The following is a 17,494-nucleotide window of genomic DNA, read 5'->3' on the forward strand; positions in this document are numbered from 1 at the left end:
AGACTTTAAGCTTATTCAGCATGATCTCTTAAATAAGGAGGCTGCCGAGCTTAATTGGAATATGTGTCGGTTATTCACAACAGTGGATGAAAAACTGCAACATTTCAATGCTTTAGTCAGCTATCTATTTGATAGGTTTGTTCCGTTGCGTAAAGTTAAATTAAAACTTGTTAGATCACTCATTGTTCCTCATGTATCATACGCTGAATTAGTATATTGCAGGCTTGATAATAATTCGAAGCAAAAATTGCAAATCGCTTTAAATAATGCAGCGCGTTTCCTGTTTGAAAAAAAAAATCAAATAAATTGAAATTGAAATTGCAAGATGCGAAAGTCTAAGCAAAATGGAATAGGCAAAACAATATTGCCTGCTAACTTTTTCAGCAAAAGTTTTAATTTCTACGCTTTTGAGTACTTTTTCTTTAGAATTTGCTCTGAAATAAAAAGTAGCTTTTCCAAGAGGACAACACGGATTTATTAAGTAGCTTCAAGATGGCTAACACAGGGTGAAATTAGGCTACTTACATCACCTTTAATTATTGCTTCATGGTTTCGTCTTGACTTTGGCAAAATTTCCAAAAAAAAAAAAACAGTACTGTAAAAGTTATCGCTGTTTGTGTGGAGCCCGTTTCTCGCGAAGTCCTTGGAGATTCATCTAAAATCAATATTTTCAAAATTAACAATATGGCGGCCTCAAGAAATGTTTTCAGATTTTCGAGAAAAAAAACCGACAATTAAAGAATCAAAAAAAAATCGAAATTAAAAAAAAAATCCTTCAATTAGGCACGAGTTTTTTATGTTTTTCAAAAGCTGTATAAATTTTCTTCAAGTCTGCCAATCGATTTTTAAGATACAGTGATCACCAGTTCAAAAAACACAGTTTTGAGAAAAACGTACTTAAAGTTTTGTTATTTGCTTTCAAACGCTCCGGAGCGCCCCAGTGCCCTTTGTTAAATGTTGAATAACTCGAAAAATATTTGTCGGATTCAATTCAAATTTTCACTCAATATTTTTAAGATACTATATTTTAAGAAAATGCAAAAAAAACATTTTTTTTTAATTCTGACTACCCCTAACCCATTAATGAAAAAGTTTTGCCTGGTTGATTTGAGTTAATTATAAGAGGCTTTAGGGGGGCCTCTTATCAGTGGCTTCAAAGGAAGGTTTTTTCTCAATTTTTTTTCAAGGCGAAAAAAGCGACACACAGGAATAATCTTTTGCACTTATTTGAAGGCATGGTTGAAGAGTAATAAAAAATTGTTTAACATAAATAAAAAAACAAATTGGCGGACATATGAGGGATCTCGCACAGCTTCTAGTTGCGCGCTAGTAAAACGGCGTGTAAGATTGCGGACGTAATTTTCACCTGAAACACAAAAGAGAAATATTGTCTTATTCAGAAGGCTTTGCCGCATATAACAGACTACTATTGTATAAAAGTATGAAAAATGAACACACAATTATTTATTGAAAAAAAGTGCTTTTTTTCGCTATTTTTTCAAAAAATGTGTTAAATAACATCAAAAAATGATTTTTTTTTTTTGTATTTTGTTAGTTAATTAGTTGCGCATTTTAATTATCTTTATATAGATTATCGGTTTCAAAGTTTTCAGAAGGTAGTACACTCACACAAGGGGCGGTACACAGGCCTGTAACTCCGAAATCACTTTGAATTCCGCTATAAAATTTTGAGGGCATATTCTTGTATACTATATCTATCGATTGCAGTAAAAAAAAATCGATTTTTTGAAGCCGACTGATAAGAGGCCTTCTAGATGCAAATTAAAGCAGCCACGTTTGAGCAGGTGTAACGCCGCCATGTTTTTTTTTTTCTAAACATTGTTTGTATTCTCATTTAAGTATGAATATTAATATGTAAATTATTTTAAAATAATAAAAACTCCAATTTTTCGCAAAACATAATTGGAAAACTCGTTGTCTAGAAGAGCTGCCCCCCTTAAATAATTTTACAATACATATCAGATAATCTTTTCTCAAAAACACACATCGTCTAACTCGAGAAAAAAGTAAAAATACACAGCTGACGTGTTATGATGAACGTGGCCAAAATCGCTTAGGCGATTACTGCACCAATCAAACCAAAAAATAAAAACAGAAAAAAAATTTAAAGTACACATTTTTATGATTGTGGAGCGCCACAAGCCGCAAGAAGAGCATTAATAAAAACAATGAAACCTAAATATAAAAAGAGTAATAGCAATAAATAATAAAAATAAAAAGCAGCAACGAAAACATAAACACAGCAGCACAACAGATATGAGAAGCGGTGAACTTGTGGCTGCTGTGGATATTCAACGTCGTTCTAACAAATATCCACAGCCACATGCGTGTGTGTGTGTGTGTGATATTGTGCATTCGTAAATATTTCGCTATTTTTAGAGCTGCGCTGTGTTGTTGCTTTCAGTATGCTGTGACTATTGTTTTGTTCGCTTTGCTTTTACTTTCCGATGTTGTTGTTTGCTGTTTTTCTTTTTTTTTTTGCAATGTTTTTCATTCTCCATTTCGACTGCCCCCTCGGCTGTTGCACGCGCTCAAATTTAGCACAAAAATATGTAAAAATATTAATTTTTAATTTTCTTCTCAATGCACACACGCCGCCGCCCTGGCTACACCCACCCATCGCACTGCTGCTCGGGAGTATGGCAAAAATTCCAACACAAAAAATTTGTCCGTTTCGCCTTTTACTCAGCTATTTTTTGTTTTTCATGTTTACAGTAATTGAGTGTGAATGTCGACACGCCCACTCAGTGGCTGGCACTTTTGACGTGCAACAATTTCGAGTAAGTGCAGATGTTTGCAGGAACATATATACATTTGCATGTCTATGTGTGTGTGTGTGTGTGTGTGTGGGTTCGACATGGTGTTGGCGATGTTGGCTACCCGACGCGGTGAGATGTTGAATACATTTGCATGTGTAACTTTGTGCCAACTGTGAGGTGTTGCATGCCACCGGCAACATGCAACACTAGCACTGTATAAATTTGTATGTATTTGTGCATATATTATACAATTAAATGCATGCCATTGACATGCCACATCTGCAACGCACTCACCTACACACGGACGCACGCACGCGGCAATTTGCATAAAAAACTAGAAAGTTCACACGTGCAACAAAAACAGCTGCAGGCAGCAAAGCGAGCGCAAAAAAATCTGAACTTGCATCAACGAAATTCAATTATACACTTGGAAACTACAGACAAGCTGTGAAAAACTACAAGCAACAACAAATATTTGGAACAGTTGAAATTTTTATTAATTCGAAAAAAAGAATTTGTAAGGGAAATACCTACGAAAAAAAAGCGAACGAATGCAAAAGCATTTTTCAATTCCTCCATACTGTTGCATGCGGTATTTATTCATTTGCCGTAATATATTCATGCTTCTGGTGCATCTGCATCCCAGCATAAAACGACGTGATTAAGGGATCACAAGTGAATATGGATTCATATGAGCGCTGTCTTCTAACAGGGTCGCCTTTCCAACACTGCAAATGACGAGTTGTAATTCGATTTTTTCGGGCGAGCTTCTGAGGTTGACAAAATATCAGCTCTCGAATCTCGTGTGTTTTCTCAAAGGTCACTATGCGCGAGGAAAGCATGCTGTGAGACTTGGAATCACTTCGAGTCCTTTTTGCGCTGGATGTATGGCTGTTGACGCCTGTCAAAATTTGAACGTGCTGCGTCAGCTAGTTTGTGTTTTACAGCTACCTTTATCAGTCTACCCAGTAATTTGAGGAGAAAATGGGGAAAAACAGAATTTCGTGTGCTTATTAAGCCGATTCACCATTAGAAACCCACTGTTTCGACTGGTGTTTGGTCTCTGGTGTGTGGTGATGGATCCATGTTTCGTCCATGGTTACAAAACGGCGCAAAAACTCCTCCATATTGCGATTAACAACGCCAAGCCTTCCTGTGAAGTTGTTACTCGATTGCGTTTGTGGTCGACTATGAATTACTGGGTAGTCTGATAAAGGTAGCTGTAAAACACAAACTAACTGACGCAGCACGTTCAAATTTTGACAGGAGTCAACTGACAGATGCCCGTTGACAGGAGCAGTATTTCTTTTTCAGTAAAGAGAGGTCAGAAATACAAAAAGTCACGGACTTATTGACTCGCCCTCGTATCGATTGTCCCATTGGTATGCTGAAATCTTTGCCAACTCCGTGCTGATAGCCTCCCATCGCAAAAACCCGTAAAACAGAGGTTAGTCGGAGAACTGGAGTTAGGTACGACGACCTTGCTGCAGCTTTATTTAACCGGTAATTTTTGATAAACCTATTTTAAACTGAATTTAAGTAAACTTTTCCTCTAACAAAAAGAAAAGCACTTACATTGGTCCGTCCTTATCGAGAGGGTTGCTGGCATCTCTCTGTAGAATTTTTCTCTCGAGGACTCCCAAAACTTTTTCCTATTGACATCGCCTATACTTCTGCGCCATATATATTATTAGGACGGAAATGATGAGCATTTTGTAGAGTGTCAGTCCTTTGAGAGAGAGTGCTCTACTTCTCAATTGCCTACTGAGCCCAAAGTAACACTTGTTGGCAAGAATTATTCTGCATTTGATCTCCAGGCGGACGTTATTTCTGTTATTAATACTGGTCCCAAAGTAGACAAAGTCCCTCACAACTTCGAATTGTTGGTTGTCAACACTGGTATATTGTCCAAGATGTAAAGACTCCCTGTGTGTTGATAGCAGGTGCTTTATTTTGCCCTAATTCACCGCAAATCCCACATTGCTCGCCTCCTTCCTTAAACTGGAGTATGCCGAGCATAAAGGCGGTTGGTTTCGCCGATAATGTCGATGTCGTCGGCATAATTACAGGAGGTTACAATGCCTAAAATAAGTCAAATGAGACAATAAATTCTTAAGCAATCCCTTCTAAAACCCGTTACTACTCGAAACAGTTGCCAATTTTTCGCTGGGTATATTTCTACGCAGACATATCCAGACTTACATACACTTATATTCACCTATGTACTTGTATGTGTGTACAGGCTTTTGTTATTTTTTCCAATTCTGGCTCCATACATCCATAATTACACTCAATTAAAATTAGCGTATTTCAATAATTCTTTTGAAAATCATTTGACTGTAAATTGCTAAATAATTATACGAGGGCTACCCTTTCTATTGTGAGCCTTGGCAACTCTGAGTATTGTTAGGTGGTAGCAAACATTCAAACAATTGTGCACTCTGCCATGGCATAAAATCAGTAAATAATTTGTGCGTACACTTCTGTTACACATCAGTAACGACGCAATGTGGAAATTAACGAATGAGAACCCGTGCACAAGCATATCAAATGCATAAAGTGGCGATGGATAGGTCACACTATTGAGAAAACCAACAGATAGCATCACGAGGATGGCACTTGACTGGAACGCGCAAGGGAGCAGAGGTCGCGGTCGACCAAACAACACTTGGAGAAGGTTGATGTTGCGCGAACTAGCCGTTGCCGACATCTCATGGGACGGTGCAAAAACAACAGCACAGAACTGTGTAAGATGGAAGAGTCTTGTCGAAGCCCTATACTCCTGACAGGAGTGAACAAGGAAAAAAAAATTAGTAATATAATATAATATATTATGATCTCTATAGACACCCTCGTAAGCATTTCCAGCGAAAGTGATAATTTTCACCCCAAAAAAAACAAAAAATCATGTGAAAATTAACACTCAAAAAAAGCTGACAAATTAATATAAAGGCATACTCACATACATACACACATACTTTCATACATACATACAGCATGTGGTCAAAGTTAGTTTTCCCGAATATCCATTAGCATCGCAATACCTGTTTGCTCTTTAATAATCTGCATACCTTTAAGCGAGTAGATATAATTGATTATGAATAAAAAGTGTGGCCAATTAACTTTTTCAACTACTGTGAAATCGATTATTTTCAATCAAATGGAAAGTTTTTATAACTTTTTCATTTTGCCAATCAAACATTACTATTAAAACTCCATACTTTCATTTTCATTTTTTTTTAATTAAAAATTAAAATCATCGATGCAATGCTTGTGCAAATAGTAGAATAAAGAGTTGCAGCAAAAACAAAATAAATCTGTCAAAGGCAAAAGTTAATTTATAGTATAAGCACTCAAAGAGTAAAGGAATTTCTATTGGCAGAAGCTTAAGCACACCAGTGGATATTTAAGGATAGTACGAAACGATTTTTCGTGCTCGTGAAATTCTGTAGTCTGGAGCTTACCTTTGCTAAACGAGTCGCACTACCGAATCAAGTACGTTCGCACGACAGTCGGTTCTACGTAACCGGAACGACCCGGATTTATATTCGACCAAGGGCTATCACTTCAGCAGCATTCCCGGTATATGTATGGGGAATGTCTATGTTGCTACAACAACAACAACAACCGAATCAAGTAGTGCATTTACATTGGAGAATATTTAGCGCCAAATTCAAAACTGATTCTGTATCGGAATTGGTGGTCTATATCGAAGATAATAAGAATAGGCTTTAGCCTTCTTTCAGAAGTATGCCTCGATGAATACAGAGGCAAATGAAATTGCCGATGAGCTTGCCAGGAAGGGGTCGACAGAACCGGTTTCAGCTATCCCCTTCTCAGACATCGGTGTCCCCTTGACACAACTACACAATTTCTTTCCTAAAAAAGCGCAAGACAGATGGAGGTCTGTCTCATCGTGTGCTATTTCGAAAACACTATGGCTTCAATACGATAGAAACAGAACGCTTAAGGTGTTGGGAATCCCCCGCCATTCAGTTTCCAAACTCATTGCGGTGTTCACTGGTCACTGGGTGATCGGTACTCATGCGGAAAAGCTTGGAATTCCGTACAACCCCTATTGCAGAAGCTGTGAGGATCCCGCAGAGAAAAAGACTGTTGAACATTTTCTCTGTAAATGTCCATCTCTGTCGGCTAGGCGCTTGAGATTCCTTAGCGTGCCCTTTGGGGATGACTTGAAGAAATTCATTCGCCAGCCTAGATTCCTTTTCTCTCCTCCACTACATCAACAGCACTGAATGGCTGTAGATGGTTTTCTCTTCCCTAAATTTTTCGCAGGTAGTGGTCCACAATATGGTATCAAAACGGTAAGTGCTACATGAAGTCTACCTGGGGTATTCTGGCCATCTAACCTACCTACCTACCATGCCTCATTAAGCATAGGATAAGATTGCGCAATATATCTCTTTTGGTAGCAGTGCGTCATAGCCTAATGATCAGAATGGCCGAATGTTAGAGAGTTTGTGGGCTGGCAGTGTCAGCTGAGCTACATTTAAAGCATCATTGAGTTTTTTACTCCAAAAACTAATATATAATAATACCGGATCTCAAAACTATTATAAGACCGGTTCTCACCTACGGCTGTAGAACATGGGTCCTTAAAGTTAATGACGTTAATTGACAGATGCGATTTGAAAGAAAAATTCTTACGAGAATATTCGGCCCTAGATGATTAGAAGACGGTACATACCGTATCCGGTATAACCACGAGCTCAGTGCTTTAATCGCGGAAGGAAATGTAACGCGGTTTATAAAGCCACAAAGATTACGGGGGTATGGACACGTTTTAAGGATGAGCAGCGAAAGAACGACCAAAAAAGTGTTTCAAGCAAGCCCTGAAGGCGCAAAAAGAAGAGGCCGGCCAAAGAGACGATGGCTGCAAGATGAAGAAGCCGATATACGAAACATGAAAATCTCACAACATACGCAGAATTGCCACATTTGGGCGAATGATAATTCAAGAGTGATTTCCGAAAAACCAATGCACCCACAAGGAGTGACTGTTTGGTGCGATTTATGGGCCGGCGGCATCATTGGGCCGTATTTTTTCCAAAATGAGGCCGATCAGGCAGTTACTATGAATGGTGTTCGCTATCGTGAGATGATAACGAATTTTTATGGCCCGAATTAAAAGATATGGATGTGGACAATATGTGGTTTCGACAGGACGGTGCCACTTGTCACACAGCTAACGAAACAATGGCTCTTTTGCGCGAAAAATTTAATGGCCGAATAATCTGACGTCGCGGCGATATCAATTGGCCGCCAAGATCAAGTGATTTGACACCACTGGACTTCTTTCTTTGGGGTTAATTGAAAGAAAAGGTGTACGTCGATAAGCCAGCAACAATTCAAGAGCTAAAGGATGAGATAATTCGGCACATTAACGGCATAGAACCTCAATTATACCTCAGCGTCATCGAAAATTTGCTCCATCGGAAGGAGGTGTGCCGCCGAGGCCGCGGTGGCCATTTGGCCGATATTTTATTCTATGCGTAATTGAGCCATTCCGGAATTATCATAATTTCTTAAAGAAATTGTATTTTATTCAAAATCTTTAGATAAGGAACTATTTGCACTTGGTGGTGTGCCGCCGAGGCCGCGGCTTCCATTTCGCCGATACTTTGTTTCACCCGTAATTGAGCTATACCAGTATTATCATAATGAGGAGGAATGATAATAATTTCCTAAAAAAAATGTATTTTATTCAAAACCAACACCGGCCCTTAAATTTAACCACCCTTTATACGAGTATGTACTTTATATTCAACCTGCCCTAGAAGAATTTAAAAAATTTACTCTGATAAGAATATGAATATATTTGTTTATTATAATTTTCCACTATATTCATCGAATCCGTTTAAATTTTTACACTTTCAGCTGAGTGCGCCACCTGCAAACAGTTGTCACTTAATGACTACCTCGCCCAAACAGGCTTATGCGACACAAGAGGCCATTGAAGCAGAGCTGGTGAAGAGTCGCCTGGATGCACCACAGGAGATAATTGCGCGGTGAATATTTTTTACTACTTACAAGCATTTTTTATTTATTTAAATATATAGACACATGTAAAAATTACTCAAAATTGTAAAATTACAGTAGGCTAGTCTTTAATTCATCATGCACTGTAAATTTAGTAGCCAAAGAGTAGAAATTTCTTACAGAATGTGATGGCTTAAATTTTTTTATTATTTTCAAAATTATATCAAATGAGGTTAGTCATGTTTTCAAGTCAGATATATGAATGGGGCATTCTTCAATTGTTCATGATATAGAAATAGCCTTCTGTGCTTTTATTGAAACTGAGGTGCATTCGATAACGCGAACTTTCAAGCCATAGAACTGGCACTCTTTAGTAGGGGAGCCGATCCAGTAACTGTCAAAGGGCTAAACAATATGCTACACCAAAGGAGTTACTTGGGGCAAGCTACCTTAAGGGGTTAGGGGTAGTCAGAATTTTCAAAAAATCGATTTTTTTTTTGCATTTTCTTAAAGTATAATGTTTTAAAAGTATTGTGTAAAAATTTGAAGTGAATCCGACAAATACTTTTCAAGTTATTCAACAATTAACAAAGGGCGCTCGGCCACTCCGGAGCAGACAGCAAAACTTTGAATGCGTTTTTCTCAAAACTATGTTTTTCAAACTGGTGAACACTGTAACTTAAAAACCGCTACGTAGATTTCAATAAAATTTATACAGCTTTTGAAAAACATAATATAAAAAACTTGTGCCTGATCGAAGGATTTTTTTTTTTTTCAAAAATTTCGATTTTTTTTTAACAATTTTTTCCCGAAAATCTGAAAAATATTTCCTGAGGCCGCCATTTTGTTCATTTTGAAAAAAAAAAAGCTTCGATCCGGCTCGAGATTATCTATCAATAAAAATAATTTTTCTCATCCGATTGGGTTTAGATGAATCTGCAAGGACTTGTGATGTTCACCGCAAGGGACTTCTGGAGAAACGGGCTTCACACAAACAGCGATAACTTTTGCAATTATTAATTTTTTTTTTTTGAAATTTTGGTGAAGTCAAGTTAAAACATGATGTTTTTATGCTATGTTTTTATTTTTGTTAAATAAATTAATTAAGTAGCAAAAAAAAATTCGTGAAAATCATCATTTTTTCGGGCCTCTGACTACCCCTAACCCCTTAAGTGTAACAGTCGTGAAAAGATGTCTACAAGGTAGGTATTATCGCCACTGATTTGGCCCATCCTGGCAGATAACTTAGTATAACAATAAAGGGTACAAGACAATAGGATATGCCGATGAGATTTCGTGTAAACCACGAATGGACCAGAAAGAACTTAATGCAAGACAACTTCAAAACAACTTAGGAATGGTGTAGCAAAGAGGAACTATCAGTAAAACCTTCCAAAACCACTAGTACGAGTATCCCCTATACCAGCAAAAGAGTTTTAAATATACCCACTGTGTAAATAAATGCGAGAGGTTTTATATTTAGGAATTATGCTGGATGAAAAACTCAATTGGGTGGCCCACCTCAACTCAGTAATAAAAAAATCAACTGAAAACTTTTGGACAACAAAACAAATGTTGGGTAAATCCTGAGTTTCGGACTGACCTTCTGGATCTACACCCCAATGGTAAGGCCGATCTTATTATATGGGGCATTCGTATGATGGACAAAATCAAATTAAATAGCAACTATATCAGAACTGGTGGGCTATAAAGGCTGGTGGACTGGCGGACTAAACTACCTCAACAGCTGCTGGACACCTCTATATCCTAAACAGGACTGAACATGCAGCATACGTGACCCGGACGAATGATCACACGGAATCCGTGCTCAATTTTACTAAGAGATACAAGGTTATCTTCCCGTCTAGGGTAGAGATGGTATCCAAAAGAGGGTTCGAAAAAGTAAATATTAAAATACTTCTGGCAGTCAATCGGTCCTCAAAGCCTTAAATTGCTTTGCGTTTAACCCAAAAGTCCTTATAGAGTGTTAAAATGCACTCAATAAACTATCGACTCTTAATCAGGTCTCCCTGATTTAGATTACAGGATATGAGGGACACGAAGGAAGCGAGAAGGCAAACTTGTATGCCAAAAGAGGGTCGGAAGGGCCAACTCAATTTTTCAGCTTTAACTAAAACAACCGAAAATAGGAAATCAAAAAATGTACACAAATAAAATCCAAGAAATACTGGAACGGCACAAACCCTTAATCACTCCCAAGAGTTCCTAATACCAACAAGGTAAAATGTGCTCTAACCCTAGAGAAAAAGGGCCTCAGATTAATCTGTGGCGCACTTACAGGCCACTTTGGATGCAATAAACATTTCAATTGGATTATCTAGCTTTAGTTTATTCAGGTTCTGCTGTAATGAAGAGTAGTCCATGGAACACTTAATCACCAACTGTGAAGCATCAGGTCACTGGAGACACAGAATCCTAAGCTAATAGAGAATGAAGACTTGCAAATGCTCCCTTGCAAGGAGCTGGTTCGATGCCTCGCAATACTAAATAATTAAAATTAAGCACTTAGGGCCGCACAATAGATCAATCTGGTGGCAGTGCATAAAGGCCTTAGTCTAACCCGTACAGCCTTTACCATTACTAAATACTCGCTTAGAATTGGGGATAATCCGTCCCCTGGACTTCAAAATACTAAATCATATTCGAGAATTGGTGGCATATAAAAAAAATTTTTTTTTGCAATTAAGCCATAAAGTTCTCTTTCTCTCTTTCTTTCTCCCTGCCTGGGCCAAATTTTAGCAGTCGAGGCACTTCTTTTTTATTACTGAAAGCAAAAATGTTGTAAATGTGTCGCGACATGTAAGAATTTCGCCAAATTAATAGAGACATAATTATGTGGAATGCTGATGCCAAAAAAAAAAATATTTCATTTATGATTTTGTGCTTTTTTCGCGTCTGCTTTTCTTTGCAATTCCATCACTCAACACAAATTTTTAATAGCTTACATATTTCATAGCTAATTAAGCATCAGGCCGAATTGCCAAAAATCATAAAAGTTCCATAAAAATGCGGCAAATACAATTCCGTGTCACTTTCATAATTGAGAACTTAATGAAATCTGCCATGAAATGGCAAATACTTCAGCTAAGCTATTATAAATAGTCGAGAGAAGTTAAAAATTTGTCTCAAGGTGAAAAGCTTGTCGATTGCAGCAGGCAGCTGAAAAAGCCTAAGTTTTTTTTTACTTTTTTTAACGTAAAGATGTAAGCGCTTAATTTAATTTAATGACTTCATTAGCAAAGCAAAAAAATCAAAATTATTTTCTTTAAATTTTGTACTATTTATATTTGTGCTAAATTGCGTGAAAATATAAGGGTATTCCAGTAAGGGCGGGTAGATGATGAAGTGGTATAAAGGAAGCTGTATTTGAGGTAGGCACAATTTTTTTTATTGAAAAGGACCATTTGTTGTTTTCTGGTTCAGATATCTGAAGTGGAGGCGGTGCTTATAAATGCACAGAAGCAGAAAAGGGCAATGAGGATTACGGTTGGTACGGGTATGAAATACATTCACAGGAGACGATTAAATATCTCGCAGCCATACGCAACACAAGGCTAAGCTTCAAACGTCAACTGGCAGTACTGGGTTACCCATATTCGACGGACTCGATGACTCTTTGGGCCCATTCCAATCGACGAGCCTTGTCCGCAGGCAACAATCTTTGCGTCAATTGAGTCTTATACGGGAATAAATGCAAATCAAAGCGGATAATTCGTTGTAAAGTTGATTTTGGGATGTCCTTGGCGACGTTTCAACACTGGCCCGTACAAGAGCAATATTTTCATCCGATCGCCTTGGTCGTACCTTTCGTACAAACGTTTAATGGTGTTCTTAGAAGGCGCACTTTGCACATCATTTAATTTTGTATACGCACGTTGAGTTTTCACAATTGACTTCTTTTGTTGAATGTAAATTTCAACAATTTGGGAGCGCTCGCGAGGCGTGTACTGTTCCGTGGTAAAAATTTGCTTGGACTGACGCTTCCAACGCGGTATGTCATTAAGCGATCTGACGTCTCTGTCAAAAGATACAGAGTTGCCAGATGGGTCCGTCGAATATTGGCAACACTGTAGTTAATTGTAAAGCAGCAGCTATCATTTTCGTACTCACAAGAATTCTGCCAGCTGAGAGCAAACATAGCCATATATGTGACACCGTACCCTTAGACACAGCGCACTTGCATGCACTTATAGAACAGTATCAGGCGACGAAATATACATTGTTGTCAGAAAGATACCATTTGACATCCATACGATGGAGCCGTATCGCCTATACAGCGTGAAAAGAGTGAAATAGGCGGAAGCTGAAAAAAAACACAGAAAGTGTGCGATCGATGGCCGGATGGCAAAGTCGATGAGGAGAGTTAACCAAAGGCCGGTAAATATACACACATATACCAGATCTCGAAGGCTGGACGAATAGAAAGCATGGCGATATCGAGTACTACCTAACTCAGATACACATCAAACATGGCTGCCTCTTGGAATACCTATGCAAACCGTTTCCAACTAGCTGACAACTCTTTTTGCCCCATTTGCTCGACTACAGTTGAGAGCGCAGAACACGTGCTCTTTCACTACAAACGTTTTCGTGAAGAACGAGCAGTGTTGAAGAAGGCATTAAAACATCCACATTTGTCCCAGATATGCGCTCGTGCATAGGTGAATGGTACACCGTAAAACTGGTCGCGGCTACAGTCGGTCGTCCGCAGCACAGTTTCCCGCAAAGTCGCTGTGACCCAGATGAGGCTTATGTCAAAGAATTCGGACGCAGTCGAAAGTGAGGTCAGGCATTCCCTGACCAGTTTCGAATGCACCGTCACTAACCCGAGGGCCCTTATTGCCGTTTGGCTGTCGGAGTAAATAATTACGTTCTTGACGGGTACCACATTTAACATTGAGTTGAGCTCCAGAGTAGGAATCGTTCGAAGCGTCCCACTGATTCCAATGAGTGCCGACCTCTGAACTCTCTCCAGCTTCTTCAACAATGTCGTCCTCTCTAGTGATTTCCATGTAAGCTTACTGTCAAAGATAATACTTAGGTACTTCACCTTATCAGAAAGCATCACCGGAGCGCCCCCTGTTGAGGGAAGTTGAGCTCAAGGCTCGTTGAGCTTGTAAATAAGACGAGCTCCATCTTGAGAGGACTCACCGACAATCCGCGTCTGAAAGTAATCCTTAATTTGAATTTTATGCGAATCCGTTGTTGACTTGGGCTCTGTCTTGTTGGTCACGGATGGTGTTGCAAAAGTTATTGCTAAACTAAAGTACTCTTCATAAACGGATGTTGATGGTCTTTTGGCGGTTCTGTTTAAAATTGAGCTTCGCTTTCCTATTCTCTATAGTTGATCTTATGTATAGATATCTAATGTCCGATTGTTCCGCGTTGAAGCAAAGGGCCATTTATTGTTTCGAGGAGCTGCCGACGTTCGATAGAGCTGATGTGCTTTTGACTAGTGCATCTCCAGAATGGTATACCGTAAGTCAAAACGGGATTTGTGTTTGTTTATAAATAAGTAATTAATTGCGGATTGATAAGCTTGAATGCCTACCAGTATTTGATTTCAAGTCAAGCTCTTCTCGTTTTTTGCTTTTTTGGGGGTTTTCGAGGTGAGCTTTCCAACGTGCATATATAGTTTGGCATCAAATGTTGTGCCCAGATATTTGGCCTCGTCGGAGTATGGGATTATCGATTCATGACTTCACTTGTTTTTTCTTTTTCCTAGCCCTTTCTACAGGCTTTGATTGAAAAGTAATGAGCCTTCCCGCGCGGAGCGTCTGCCAAGCGATCAACCGAATCGACTGGTGGGGGAAAATGATCGTTGGACTTTCCCTTTCCACTAGAAACCGGTCCCAGTTTGCTGGCACCAGCGGTGCAGTCAACATCGCTCCGCGCACGAAAGCTGTTTTAAAAGTGTGTTAGGATTTTGCAGTGGCGAAAATGCACCGATTGTTGGAGCAACGTAACTCGATCAAATTTCCTCTCTTCCTCTGCATTATCAAGATGGGGGTTCCGGTGCTTCGCCACCCTCCCTACAGCCCAGACCTGTCCCCTCCGGACTTCTTCTTGTTCCCGCGCCTGAAAAGAAAGCTGAAGGGAAGGCGTTTCGACTCCATCGAGGCGATCCAATAAACTGTGACAGCCGAATTGAACGCGATTCCGGCGGATGAGTTTAAAAAATGTTTCCTGCAGTGGAAGGACCGCTACCAGCGGTGTATTGACGCTCAAGGGTCCTATTTTGAAAAATATTAGTTGTATAAGCCAAAAGGTTTAATAAAACTGCTTGAAAAAAATAAGACTCTAAGAAATAAGACTTTTCAATTAAACCCTGTATGTTACTTACGACTCTGTGCATTTTTTCGAGTGTTGAATGATGTTTTCTGAAACCACATTGTTGAATGAGAATCAGACGTTTATTTTGAATGAGTGAATGTATTATATTATTTTTTAAGTATTTCTGCAAAAAGTTTCGATGTTACTGGTTACACTGATATTGGCCTGTAAGAAAATACTTCATTTTGTGATTTGCCCGGCTTATCTATCACGGTAACTTCGATGAATTTCCAATACTCGTATATAGGTATGCATCAAAAGCTAACGGATACACTTTTTTCTCCCTTGTCTTAGCCCAAGTTCTCCCGGCAATTTGCGAACGTATAGGTGTAGTTGGTAATTGGGACGTAAAAAATTTCGTAAGCTTCATTTCTCCTAACCAGCCCGGCTTCACCTCAAGTAAATCGACTGTTTCAAACTTGGTTGTTTTCTCAAGAGATTGAATATCAGTTTTTCGAAAGGTTTCCAGGTCAGTGTTGTATATACGTTCTCTAAGGCATATGACGGATATTATATGCAAACAAATAAATGCCATGAAATTGTCTACCAGTTTAGAATCGTTTAAAGTTTCCAAGCTCTTAAGAAACACCCAATATAAAAAGAATACGCTTATGGCTCACTCCAACTGCTTATTTACGTGTTGACTGAAAAGTAAAAATTTTTCCAGGCTTACTCCTAAATATTTCAAGGTGCTCTGGACTGAAATTTTGAGTCATTCATGTTTGACTTTATTCTGTATATGATGATTCAATTTTGTACAGAGGCCCTCCACTATTTTGCTTCTAAATTTGTTCGCTCTATGCAAAATTTGTTTATGCCAGTTCCAGTTGATGTATGGGACGAGGCAGTAAATTGATTAAGAAGCATTTAATTTTCCTATAAAGTTTCAAGTCAGTCCTCGGCGTGGAGTATAACGTGGCCTATTTCAAACAGGAACCAAGCCTCCTCTTGTGACTTTTCCAGGTTGCATAGCCTTTTTATTGATAGCAAGTGAAAATATTAGCTTTCTGGGTTAGATATTGATGAGTGCTATTCTGCCTGGGAAGCTCAGTTGTTCAAAATTTGTATGAAAAATGTGACACACATGATAAAAAATCTTTTAAGCGCACTTATTAACTTATTGTAGAAAACTTAAAAACGAGCAAAATACACTTCATTAACAAGTTTTAGAACCTCACTGTCTTTATAAAATACCAGGAATGCTTGAAAAATGCAACTGTTTTTTTACCTCTTGTTCACTCCTCTCGGGAGCATGTGAAGCCATATGCTAGTTCGCGCAACATCGACCTTCTCCAAGTATTTTTTGGTCGACCTTGCGGATTGCAGTCCAGTGACATTCTTGTGATGCTATCTGTTTGTTTTTCTCAGCGTGTAATCTATCCATCGCCGCTTTCTGCGTTTGATTTGCCTAAGGATGGGTTCGTCATTCATTAATCTCCACAGTGCATCGTTACTGATGGTGCTTGACCAGAATATTCTGCAGATGATGCCAAGGCATTTGTTGACGGAAGATTGTAGCCTCTGTGTGATGGTGTTAGAGACCAGCCAATGCGATAATATTGACTTCACTCCTGAGCCAAATATTCGCTGCTTCGTGCGCCTGGTTTGCGCCCGATTTGCGAACTCGCCGACAATGTATGCAGTCACCCGATCGCCGCCCTTGCCTTGTTCAGCCAGCAGTTGAGCTCTTCATCTAATCCACCATCTGCCATGATGATGCAGCCGAGATAGCAGAAGCTTTCGACGAATTCCACCGGGCATCCGTCAACCCATATTGCTTTATTGTGGTTAACTCTCATAGCCTTGGTCTTAGCGATGTTGACCACCAGTCCGAGAGTGCGTGCCAGCGCGACTAGTCTGTCCGCCTTCGCTTGCATGTCAGAGAGTTTCAGGACCTCAAGATGTCTGGAGAAACTCCATAGGATGCCTTATTTGTGCAGAGTCAGTTGGTTCATGACGTCATCAAGTACGATGGCGAGTACAAGGGGCGGCAGGGGACAATCTTGTTTATCGCTTTTGTGAAGCACTGTCAGTTCGGAGTTCTCATGAAGGGCTCTGATGAGGCAGATTATCTCGGCGAGAACTCCCTTTCTATTCAGTGCCAGCCATATCGCGTCTCGTTTAATAGGGTCGATCGCCTTCTTAAAGTCTACGAACAGCATGTAGAGGGGGAGCGCCACTCGACTGAGTGTTCTACTATAATCCGAAGTGTGTTGGCTTGTTCCGATAGCCAAGCGGCAATTAGGCCATAGGCTCTATAATGGTGCATTCGAAACTGGTCAGGGAATGCCTGGTCCCTTTCTCGATTGCATCAGAAATCTTCGACATAAGGATAATTTGGCTACCTGGTAATAGTGACA

The 17,494-nt window shown here is 39.3% G+C and overlaps 1 protein-coding gene across 1 annotated transcript in view; it reads left to right on the plus strand.

Annotated features, from left to right (window-relative positions):
- LOC128857049 (uncharacterized) overlaps window positions 1-17,494 on the plus strand; it is a 73,709-nt gene that overhangs the window by 54,964 nt on the left and 1,251 nt on the right. Inside the window, exon 3 of the mRNA XM_054092588.1 lies at window positions 8,679-8,809. Coding sequence (XP_053948563.1) covers window positions 8,679-8,809 — 131 coding nt within the window. The remainder of the gene's footprint in view (window positions 1-8,678; window positions 8,810-17,494) is intronic.

Source organism: Anastrepha ludens, chromosome 3, assembly GCF_028408465.1.
Source record: "Anastrepha ludens isolate Willacy chromosome 3, idAnaLude1.1, whole genome shotgun sequence".
NCBI lineage: Eukaryota > Metazoa > Arthropoda > Insecta > Diptera > Tephritidae > Anastrepha > Anastrepha ludens.